Here is a 12,523-nt window from a genome sequence, read left to right as displayed (position 1 = left end):
GGGTTGAGAACCACTGGTGTACAGCATACCCGAATGTGCAGCTGTGTCAGTGAGGGATGTCTTATAGGCATCCAACGCATCACATTGGTCCCTCCCAGTGTCACGCTGGCATGATAAATAAAGGGAGCCCCCCCGGGGGGGCGTCTGCCATCCGTAATTTAGCACCAAATGGCTCCCCACAGGAATCGGCCAATGAATGGAAAGAGCGCACACTTCATGACGCCCAAATGACGACATGTCTGCAGCACCCAGCTTGACGCTGATGCGCAGTGGGTAATGCCCATCCGATTCCCCACATCACATCGCAAGGAGAAAGGGGAGTGCGCCCGGTGTGCATCGCAGCCCCCAGATATCGGACGGCCAAGCAGCCCCACTGAGGCAGACCGTATGGAGTTAAAGGGTCTGGAGGATATTCGTTATGAGGAAAGGTTGCAAGCACTGAACTTATTCTCTCTGGAGAAGAGACGCTTGAGAGGGGATATGATTTCAATATACAAATACTGTACTGATGACCCCACAATAGGGATAAAACTTTTTCGCAGAAGAGTTTAACAAGACTCGTGGCCACTCATTAAAATTAGAAGAAAAGAGGTTTAACCTTAAACTACCTAGAGGGTTCTTTACTGTAAGAGCGGCAAGGATGTGGAATTCCCTTCCACAGGCGGTGGTCTCAGTGGGGGGCATCAATAGCTTCAAGAAACTATTAGATAAGCACCTGAATGACCCCAACATACAGGGATATACAATGTAATACTGACATATAATCACACACATAGGTTGGACTTGTCTTTTTTCAACCTCACCTACTATGTAAGTATGAATGCTGTAACAGATGGAACAAAGTACTAAACATTGCTAAGATGTAAAACCTAGATGTGTCCTGTGTGTGCAGACCAATACAAAGTCTGTCAAACATCCAGAAAACATAAACGTGCATAGATGGCAGTGCAGAACTGGCTCTGTGGCCGGAGAATGACAGCTTCCCCTTGGGTTTGGAGCCAGATGGAGGTTTCAAAAAAAAAAAAACCACAAGCTGATCCCTACCTTGTGGCAGCTCGTAATGGCGGGCCCGTAGCAATCTCTGTAACTGCAAGAAGACGCCAAAGTTTTGTGGTCAGAACGTACCTGGCTGTAACAGGACCCAGAGGATGCCACAGAAATTAAATACCTGAAAGCGGCTGCTTTATTTATTTTATTTTTTTTCTGTAATAGTCACTTTTTGTATTTGAAACATTTTGTGTATCTGGGAAATATTGTCATTTTTTGCTATTGCTACTTTTTTGCAGAGGTGAAACGAAAAGCCTGGAAGTGGCACCCGGAGCTGAGAGCTATGTTGCTGGAGAAATTGCAGGCAGCTTGTTCTCCAAGAAATCTACCCAGAGTTCCACAGCCCTGTCCTCCCTCTTCGATACCAAGGTCTCCACTGTACAGCCGCTATATGTTCCTGTTGTGCTGGTGAGTTGTCACAATGTTTACAATGAACTGATCACCGGACGCAAAAACTTTTACTAAAATATATCTCCTCAATAACCACAAAGTACAGTGAGGGAAAAAGTATTTGCTCCCCTGCTGATTTTGTACGTTTGCCCACGGACAAAGAAATGATCAGTCTATAATTTTATTGGTCGGTTTATTATAACGGTGAGAGACAGAATAAAAACAAAAATATCCAGAAAAGCGCATTTCAAAAAAGTTATAAATTGATTTGCATTTTAATGAGTGAAATAAGTATTTGACCCCTTTTGCAAAACATGGCTTAGTACTTGATGGCAAAACCCTTGTTGGCAATCACAGAGGTCAGACGTTCCTTGTAGTTGGCCACCAGGTTTGCACACATCTCAGGAGGGATTTTGTCCTACTCCTCTTTGAAGATCCTCTCCAAGTCATTAAAGGGATTGTAAAGCTTAGTTTAAAAAAAAAAAATAACAAACATGTCATACTTACCTCCATTGTGCAGTTGGTTTTGCACAGAGTGGCCCCAGTCCTCCTCTTCTGGGGTCCCCCAGCGGCGCTCCTGGCTCCTCCCTACATCGAGTGTCCATGTCGGAGAAGCGATCTCCTTGGTGGACACCTGTGCGGGCGCGCTCCCGAGTCCCTGTGTCCATTAACAGAATGCAGGACTCGGCCCCACCCCGTCATTGGATTTGATTGACAGAAGTGGGAGCCAATGGCTGCGCTGCTATCAATCTACCCAATCGGGACACTGAGACACCAGCTAGAGCTGGCATGGTCGTTCCCGGCTGAAGAATGACAGCGTTCAGGTAAGTAAAACTGGGGGGCTGCAGCATGAGAGGTTTTTCACCCTAATGCATAGAATGCATTAATGTGAAAAACCATGAGGGTTTACAACCCCTTTAAGGTTTTGAGGCTGACGTTTGGTAACTCGAACTTTCAGCTCCCTCCACATATTTTCTATGGGATAACACTTTAAGTCCGCTCCGAAAGGTTTTACCCCCTCTCTGACCAGGCCGTTTTTTGCGATACGGCACTGCGTTGTTTTAACGGACAACTGCGCCGTTGTGCAACGATGTACCCAAATAAAATTGATGTTGTTTTTTCCCCACAAATAGAGCTTTCTTTTGGTGGTATTTGATCACCTCTGCAGTTTTTATTTTTTGCGCTATAAACAAAAAAAATAACGACAATTTTAAAAAATATATATATTTTTTACTTTTTGCTATAAAACATTCTCAATTAAAAAAAAAAATTAAAAAATCAAATTTCTTTATCAGTTTAGGCCAATATATCTTCTGCTACATATTTTTGGGAAAAAAAAAAAAATCACAAAAAGCTTATATTGATTGTAGACGCTATAACTTTTGCGCAAATCAAACTATGGGATAGATTTATGGACTTTTTAAAATGTATTTTACTAGTAATGTTGGCGATCAGCATTTTTTTTTTTTTCCCCGGGATTGTGGCGGACAAATCTGACAGTGACACTTTTGGGGTACCAGTGACATCAATAGTGATCAGTGCGAACAAAAATATGCACTGTCACTGTATAAATGACACTGGCAGGGAAGGGGTTAACATCAGGGGCCATCAAAGGGTTAACTGTGTTCCTTATGAGTGTTTTCTTACTGTGTGGGGAACGGATGCACTGGAGGAAGAGACACATCTGTGTTCCCGATTAGCAGGAATCACAGATGTCTCTCTTCCTGTCTGACAGAATGACGGTCTGCCTTGTTTGCATAGGCAGACCGCCGTTTTGTCTCTCCAGCAAGCGAACGTGGGTGGCCGGTGGTCTGAACACCTGCGGCCATCGCGTCCGCCGGACCCGCTTATTGGCTCCCACTGTGTCCCCGCACGCCCCAGAGCTGTCCTCAAGAATCACGTACAGGTATGTGATTTTGTGCTTAAGGGGCGCCCTGCCACAGTAAATGTACATTGGGTGTTCCTTAAGTGGTTAAAGGAGTTGTAAAGGCAGAAGGTTTTTTTATCTTAATGCATTCTATGCATTAAGATAAAAAAAACACCTGTGTGTAGTAGCCTCTCCAATGACCTACCTGAGCTGCTTCTCTCTCCAGCGATGTCCATTATACCCTTAGCCATCCAGTACATTCCTCCTGATTGGCTGAGACAGAGCAGCGGTGCTATCGGCTCCTGCAGATGTTAATCAGTCAGCCAATTGGGGGGAGAGGGGGCGGGGCAAAGTCGGGGGTTCCGTGTCTAAATGGATACACGGAGCTCTGACTTGGTTTGGGTGACCCCTGTAGCAAGCTGCTGGCTGAGGGTCGCTCAAAGGAGGGAGGAGCTAGGAGCGGCAAAGAGGGACCCAAGAAGAGGAGGATCCGGGCTGATCTGTGCAAAACCAACTGCACAGAGGAGGTGAGTATAACGTGTTTGTTATTTTTTTGTTATTTTTTATTTTTTAAACAAGCCTTTACAATCACTTTAAGTGCCCAGTAAGCGAGTGGTTAACCAACTAAGTTTGGCGGTGGATATCGTTGTTATGGCAGCAGCTAGCTGCCATAACCCCGGTATCCCCATTTTCGGCCTGCTACAGGATAAAAGTGGTCTCTGCAGCGGATTCTTTTATCGATGGCTGGAGAGGCCCCCACCTCCCGCCGCGATCCGGTGCCCTCCGGCGCTTACTGGAGCTGTCAGCAGCGGCGGAGGCTATTGAGTCTATCCCCTAGCTGTGCATGGAGACGAGTGAGGGGAAGATGGCGTCCACTCGTCTCCATGACACTGCAGGGCGGAAGTGACGTCAAAACGTCACTTCCGCCCATACGTCTTAAAGGCACATTTTTTTCAATGTAATTTTTTTTTTATTGCATTTTAGTGTAAATATGAGATGTGAGGTCTTGTTGACCCCAGATCTCATATTTAAGAGGTCCTGTCATGCTTTTTTCTATTACAAGGGATGTTTACATTCCTTGTAATAGGAATAAAAGTGACACAATTTTTTTTTTTTTTTTTCAAAAGTTTAAAAATAAATAAAATCATGTAAAATAAATAAGAAAAATAAAAGTGTTTTTTTAAAAATGCCCCGTCCCGACGAGCTCGCTTACAGAAGTGAACGCATACGTGAGTAGCACCCGCATATGAAACCGGTGGTCAAACCACACATGTGAGGTATTGCCGCAATCGTTAGAGCGAGAGCAATCATTCTAGCCTTAGACCTCCTCTGTACCGCAAAATATGCAACCTGTAGAATTTTTTAAATGTCGCCTATGGAGATTTTTGAGGGTAAAAGTTTGACGCCATTCCACGAGCGGGCGCAATTTTGAAGCGTGACATGTTTGGTATCAATTTACTCAGCATAACATTATCATTCACAATATAAAAAAAATTTGGGCTAACTTTACTGTTGTGTTATTTTTTTTATTCAAAAAAGTAATTTTTTTCCCCAAACAAAGCGCGCTTGTAAGACCGCTGCGCAAATACGGTGTAAAAACAAAATATTGCAATGACTGCCATTTTATTCTCTAGGGTGTTCGAAAAAAAACAATATATAATGTTTGGGGGTTTTAAGTAATTTTCTAGCAAAAAAAAACCCCAACATGTTAAACATGTAAACACCTAAATTCCAAAACGAGGCTGGTCCTTAAGTGGTTAAAGCCTTTATTGTCAGCTCCATCTAGTGGCCAAAATGCAGTGTCGTTCCTTGAGATGTTAAAGAAAACTCCCACATTTTGGCCACTAGATATAGCTGACAATACAGAAATGAATCTCTTAGAAAGAATAAGGGACATTTCATTCAACTTGCACAAATCCTTCTGACATTCGTACAACAAATAGATCCCAAAGAATTGGGGCACCAAAAAAAATGTATAAAAATGTGGGAGTATCCAATAGTTCAGTGTGAGAAGGGGGGATACCGTAAAAGCCAAATCTTCCATCCCCCTATGATTGTTTGGTCCGATCTTTTTAATGATTGCACCCTTTGAATTGCTTCCACAGACTAAAACAAAAAGAAAACTTCCTGAAACAGAAGACACAAAAGAAGACAAAACGACATCAGCCTCTCATCAGACAGCGGAGAAAGAAACTAAAAAGCCTAAGAAGGAGCTGACTGTAGCAGAAAAGAAACTAGCAAACAGGTATAATTCAGATTATTGGAAGAAGGTGGGGGCAACATCCAGTGATGACATGTAATACAAAAAAAAAAAAAAAAACACTTTTGTCTGCTTGTTGTGTTTTTGGATTCAGTGTTTGGGTAGGAAAGTGGGCTTTGCATTAGAACGTGATTGTTACTGATTGTGATTTAATTGGGACCCTCCCCCAACCAGGTTATGATAGTTTTTAATATTTTTTTTTTTCACGCCCACTTGTATTTTAGTTTCGACCTGTAATATTGGGATTTGATTTGAGTATATATGGGCTTTGTGAATGTGCACAGTTAATATTTTTGCCCCCTAAAAATTGGCAACCATATTGAGAGATTCTATTGGACCCCCGGGGTCGTCCAGCTGCAGTGTGTCCCTCTGCGCAGTTTAGTGCGCCCAGGATGGACAGGTGAAGTGTTCAACCTGCTAAAGGGAAAAAGGTCCAGAACTCAGGTCTTCTGCATTCCAAACCTTTGTCCCTGAATGTACTGTGCCCTAAACGCCCGTAACATGCAGCACAGCCCTGTAAGCCTGCAGCCTGCCATTTACTTTGACAGTCTACCTGCAGTGGGGCTAAAGCACTGCACCTGTCCCTCCCAGGCAAACTAGAATGCCGGCAGGGTCTCACTGCAGTTCAACGGCCGATATTCACTTTTTTAGAAGTATCAGTCGAAAAACTGACCGATATTACCGATATTGCTTCAAGGTGTTTTACCGGGGGGATGCATGGAGCTGCAGGCATCACCCCGGTACCATTCTTTAGAGCAGACGGTCGGCTTTATTGTAATGACAACCATTGCTGGGCTATTATTACAAACAGCGAGAGGGGACATCCCACCATCTTCCGCCGCTCGCCACTGCTTTCCCGTCCCACCTGGAGACCGGAGACGGAGCCACCGGCCGACACGTCTGCCGGCTTCGCCGAAGACCCGAACAAAGCCGATGCTTTGTTCAGGTCTCAGATATAGTAACCCTGAAGCGATGTCATGACATCACTTCCCGGCTTACTGGCATCTTATAGGCGCCTGTTTTAAAAAATAAAGTATTCAAAAACGCTGATCTTGACGTTTTTGAATACTTTGAAGTGCACAGGAGGGATTTGGTGTCTTACAGACCCCCAATCTCTCCATAAAGAGTACCTGTCACTGCCTATTACTGTCACAAGGGATGTTTACATTCCTTGTGACTGCAATAACAGTGATAAAAAGCAAAAAAAAAAATGTAAAATGACAGTGTAAAAAATGTTTTAGAAAATGTACAAAATATCGGCAGGAGAGGTGGCCGAAATATCGGTATCGTCTCGGCACCGAAAAAACGATATCGGTCGATCCCTAGTTTCAGGAGTGATTCATGCAGATAGCAGATAAATAAAGCAACAGACAGAAATGCAACTTAGTGCTCTGGATTGAGACAAGTGCACACTATAGAGGGATATGCTTTATTAATATTTTTATGTTTGAGGTTTACAAACACTTTAATACCAACTAGCAACTCCTGCTATCATTGTATTCAGCTATTGTTTTATAATTTATAAGACTTCATTAAAAAACATGTAATAAAATAAAATTACAGTTCTTCCACATCCATGATGATGTCTCTTATTGTAGGGAAAGCTCTCTGGCAAATGCAGACGAAGATGAAAAAACAAAAGCTCAAGCAAAGAAGGGCAGGAAGAGCACCGACGATGAGGAGCTGCCCCTGTACATCAAGAGGAGACAAATCAAGGCGGAAGAGAAGGTGAAAAACAAGAGAACCATCTTTATTGGGAACCTGCCTGTGTCCTGCACTAAACAGGTAACATACTATATACAATGTAACCCTTATACTAATGCATATTAACCATTGCTTACCATGAGTCCTTTGACGATGTATTAGAAGTCTTCAGCTGCTTTGCAAATGTCTGGGCTGCTGGTGTGTCGCTGTACTTTTTTTTAGGGTAGTGATTGCTACCTCCTACTAACCTTCTCTCAGGCTGTGCATTGAGTTAAAGTGATTGTAAAGTCTTTTTTTTTTTTTTTTTTTTTTTTTAGTTAAAATAACAAACCTGTTCTACTTGCCTCCTGTGTGCAGTTGGTTTTGCACAGAGCAGCCCAGATCCTCCTCTTCTCGGTTCCCTCTTCGCTGCTCCTGGCCCCTCCCTCTTGTTGAGTGCCCCCACAGCAAGCTGCTTGCTATGGGGGTACCCGAGCCAAGCCGCCGCACCCTGTGTCCATTCAGACACGTAGCCGTGGTCCTGCCCCATCCACTTTCTCTCCTCCATTGGCTGACTGACTTTGACATCAGCGGGAGCCAGTGGTGCCACGCTGCTGTCTCAGCCGGCGAGGAGGGGAGTCCCGGACAGCCGAGACATTCCTGGCAACTTCGCTGGATCTAGACGGACTCCAGGTAAGTATTAGGGGAGCTGCTGCACACAGAAGGCTTTTTATCTCAATGCATAGAATATGATAAAAAACCTTCTGCCTTTAAAATCACTTTAATCCGGCCTTAGATGGATTGAAGTTTGGGTCAGCTCAGCAGGGACTGCCCTGATTTTGCTCCATGTATGGCTGATTCTGCTCAGCAGAAGTTAATTTAACAGTTGACTACTGTCAGATGGGACTGTAGAAAACTTTTTTTTAATCGGCGGCCTGCAGCCAATCGGCTTCAGCCACTGATCTGAGTATTCTGACAATAGAGGAGTCTCACTGTCAGAATACAGTGGCAAAACTGGAAGGATTAGGACAATAGTAAAGTGGATGGGGGAATCCATTAGTTTAACGATCAGCCTTTCCAGCTGATTGAAAAAAAAACAACAAAATGATTCATGTGTGGCCAACCTTATGGACCACACTTAAAGCAGTTTTTCACCCTTCCTACTCCCACATTTTTATTTTTCCATTAACCCCTACCTTCATGGTGGTGAGATGAGCAGATTTTACATACTTGCCCAAGTAGCGCTGTCCAGCGGACATCCCTCCTCTCTTTTGGCAGTTCTTGGTTCCTCGCCCCCCCATGTTGTGCCGTGATGTCATCAAGAAGCTGCCAGGTTTTCCAGGTTCAGCCAGCACGCCCCTCAATGACGCCCGGCCAGGCCCGCTCCATCCTCTTTTACTGAATAAAAAAGGCTTTGCTACTGGGAAATGTGACCTTTATATTCCGGGAGGCAAAGAGGGAACATTGCATGTCGTTCATCTAGGAGGCGATTAACGTGCAGGGAGGGGGGGCAGACAATTTCATTAAAAAAAAAAAAAAAAAAAAAAAACAGCAAATACAGTGGGTAAAATTATTTGATCCCCTGCTGATTTTGTAAGTTTGCCCACTTACAAAGAAATGAAGGGTCTATAATTTTTATCATAGGTGTATTTTAAATGATAGAGACGGAATATCAACCAAAAATCCAGAAAAAACGCATGATACAGATGTTGTTTTACTCACTGAACTGCAACTCAATTTATAAGTATTTGATCCCCTACCAACACACAATAATTCTGCTTCCACACGCTGGCTACAGTATGTGCTCATGTGGTACACAGATTAGTCCTGTCAATGTAAGAAGGTGCTCCTAACGACAACTCGTCATGTGTATAAAAGACACCTCTACAGAATCTTTCTTCCATTCAAACCTCGCCATCATGGGCAAGACCAAAGAGCTGTCAAAGGACGTCAGGGACAAGATTGTAGACCTGCACAAGGCTGGAATCTGCTACAAGACCATTAGCAAGAAGCTTGGTGAGAAGGAGACAACTGTTGGAGCGATTATTCTCAAATGGAAGAAATACAAAATAACCATCAAATCGCCCTCAGTCTGGAGCTCCATGCAAGATTTCACCTCATTGGGTAAGGATGATCATGAGAAAAGTGAGGAATCGGCCCAGAACTACACAGGAGGAGCTTGTGAATGATCTCGAGGCAGTTGGGACCACAGTCACCAAACAAACCATTGGTAACACAATACGTCACCATGGATTGAAATCCTGCAGTGCCTGCAAGGTCCCCCTCCTCAAGGAGGCACATATACAGGCCCGTCTGAAGTTTACCAATGAACATCTAAATCAGGGATATGCAATTAGCGGACCTCCAGCTGTTGCAGCACTACAATTCTTATGAGGCATAGCAAGACTCTGACAGCCACAAGCATGACACCCAGAGGCAGAGGCATGATGGGACTTGTAGTTTTGCAACAGCTGGAGGTCCGCTAATTGCATATCCCTGATCTAAATAATTCAGAGAAGGATTGAGAGAAAGTGTTGTGGTCAGATGAGACCAAAATTGAGCTCTTTGCCATTACCTCGACTCGCTGTGTTTGGAGGAAGAAAAATGCTGACTATGACCCTAAGAACACCATCCCTACAGTCAAGCACAGAGGCGGAAACATTATGCTTTGGTGCTGTTTCTCTGCTAAAGCTACAGGTCCACTTTGCCGTATTGAGGGGACAATGGACGGGGCAATGTTGAATGAGAACCTTCTTCCCACAGCCAGAACACTGAAGATGGGTCGTGGATGGGTCTTCCAGCATGACAATGATCCAAAACATACAACCAAGGCAACAACGGGAGTGGCTCAAGAACAACAACATTAAGGTCATGGAGTGGCCTAACCAGTCTCCAGACCTTAATCCTATAGAAAAATTATGGAGGGAGATGAAAGTTCGAGTTGGCAAGAGAAAGCCAAGAAACCTTAAGAATTTAGAGAAGATCTGTAAAGAAGAGTGGACCAAAATCCCTCCTGAGATGTGTGCAAACCTGGTCACCAACTACAAACAACGTCCTACCTCTGTGCTTGCCAACAAGGGTTTCTCCACCAAGTACTAAGTCATGTTTTGCTTGGGGATCAAATACTTATTTTACTCACTGAACTGCAACTTAATTTTTAACATTTGTATCATGTGTTTTCTGGATTCTTGGTTGATATTCTGTCTCTCTCATTTAAAATACACCTATGATAAAAATTATACACCTTTCACTTCTTTGTAAGTGGGCAGACTTACAAAATCTGCAGAGGATCGAATCATTTTCCCCACTGTAAGGGGGAAAAAAAAAAAAAAAAGATCCCAAATCATGCAGAGGACCGGAGGAGGTACGGAGAGGAAAGTTTAGATCCACTTTAACCACTTGCCAACAGCAATATGTATATACACGCTGCGGTTCGCAAGTGGTTTACCGAGATTATGGCTGAAGATATCAGCCATAACCCCGGTATAGTTCTTTTGCAGCTGGCTTTCTCATGAAACTGTTCCGAGCGGCTCATGAGCAGCTGGAACGCTTTCCGAAGCGGCAGGTGGGGATGTCCCTCCCCCTTCCCCGGTGTGGCTGTAAAGGTAGAAGGTTTTTTTATCTTAATGCATTCTATGCATTTAAGATGAAAAGCCTTCTGTGTGCAGCTACCCCCTCAGCCCCGCTAACACTTACCTGAGGTCCCTCTCTGACCAGCGATGTCCACAAGTATCTCTGCCGTCCGAGATTCTCCTTCCTGATTGGCTGAGACACAGCAGCAGCGCCATTGGCTCCTGCTGCTGTCAAAGTCAGCTAGCCAATCAGGAAAGAGAGGGGGTTGGGTTGGGGCTCCATGTTTGAAGGGACACAGGGAGCTGTGACTCAGCTCCCTTGCCCCAATAGCAAGCTGCTTGCTGTGGGGGAATTAAACAGGAGGGAGGGGCCAGGAGCAGCGAAGAGGGACCCCAGAAGAGGAGGATCTGGGCTGCTCTGTGCAAATCCACTGCAAAAGAGCAGGTAAGTATAATATGTTTGTTATTTTTATTGGAAAAAAAAACGAGGCTTTACAATCACTTGAAGGTGAATAATGCAGGAGAAGGACCACCTTGTGGTGAAGTCCAGTAGGCTTAGTTTTGAGAAGGAGAGGCAGGAATCTGCAGACTTGGTATAACGACACTAGTATTGTAAAGTGCATGGAACAGCATTGGGGGTCTGCGTGGACGGGCTTTGGTGCACATGCTGTGTGCTAATGCCATCAGATTGAGAAGCTCCTGGAATCACTCAGATTTTGTATGTCTGTAGATTTGTATCGAGAAGCAGTGCTAAAGCAAGTAAAAGCCTGCAGACAGTTCAGGTGTTCGTAGGGGCTGGAGCGGAGTTCTGCTTTAACTTTCATACTGACCGCTTTTGTTTCAGATGCTGAAGGCTTGCTTTAAGGACTTTGGCGAGATTGAATCCATGAGGTTCCGCTCCTTGGTAAGTGTTCTATCATTCAAATTAAATTCTCACAGACTGATAGTCAGATGGACTTTTTTATACCGATTATATTTTTAGATGTCCTTTCTTCTAAAAAAAAACGGATTCTGCAAAAGATCAGAATGACTTCCCAGTCTGGTGCGCAGTGATTCTCACCTTCGCTCTCCTGAAGAGCTCTGTGTCTGAAGAATCCTTCCTGGGGTTTCGGGGTGCCTAGTCCCCCTCTGTGTTTTTTTTTTTTTTTACGACAGGAACTCAGTAGTATCCCATCGGGCACTGCAGCTTTTCAGGAGCCTGAAGACAGGAGTCGCCACCTGCTGGACTCTTTTATTCCTCATTTTCTTTTTTGCAGGGTGCATTTAATCTGGCAACAGTCATGGTAAAGCTGAACTTCAGGAAAAAGCTAAAAAAAAAAAAATCCCTTGCAGTGGGGTTCCCTTTGCACAGCAGGGCCCCCTCTGCTCATTTATGCCTAGGGTACCCATAACAAAGACCTTTACCATAGCTGATCCCTCACTCCAGCAAACTCCCTCCACAACGTCCTGCAGCCTCTTCTCCTCCACTCTAGTGGTCGCAGGCACTGTGGCAGCATCAAGTACAATGCAGTACCCTTAGCCCTGCATTGTATGTGAGGATGATTAGGGCTTGCCAACAACCTGGAGCTTCAGGGAGAGGATTTTAGCTCTTCTTGAGGTAGGTAAAAATGCTTGTTATGGGTGCCCCAGGCATAAATGGGTTTTTAACCCTTGCTGTGCAGGGGAAGTCCCATTGTAGAGTGTCCTGTCTCCCAGATCTGTAGG

At 44.4% G+C, this 12,523-nt stretch overlaps 1 protein-coding gene across 3 annotated transcripts in view; it reads left to right on the top strand.

Moving 5' to 3' along the window:
- Positions 1-12,523, top strand: part of RBM34 (RNA binding motif protein 34) — a 91,226-nt gene that overhangs the window by 51,573 nt on the left and 27,130 nt on the right. For all 3 annotated transcript variants that reach the window (XM_073600195.1, XM_073600192.1, XM_073600194.1), the window contains exons 3-6: positions 1,287-1,455; positions 5,410-5,549; positions 7,163-7,349; positions 11,664-11,723. In XM_073600195.1, coding sequence (XP_073456296.1) covers positions 1,287-1,455; positions 5,410-5,549; positions 7,163-7,349; positions 11,664-11,723 — 556 coding nt within the window. The remainder of the gene's footprint in view (positions 1-1,286; positions 1,456-5,409; positions 5,550-7,162; positions 7,350-11,663; positions 11,724-12,523) is intronic.

This window comes from Aquarana catesbeiana, linkage group LG09 (assembly GCF_042186555.1).
Source record: "Aquarana catesbeiana isolate 2022-GZ linkage group LG09, ASM4218655v1, whole genome shotgun sequence".
In the NCBI taxonomy this organism is placed as follows: Eukaryota; Metazoa; Chordata; class Amphibia; order Anura; family Ranidae; genus Aquarana; species Aquarana catesbeiana.
Note: the sequence above shows the minus strand (reverse complement) of the source record. Positions and strands in the feature narration are given on the sequence as shown.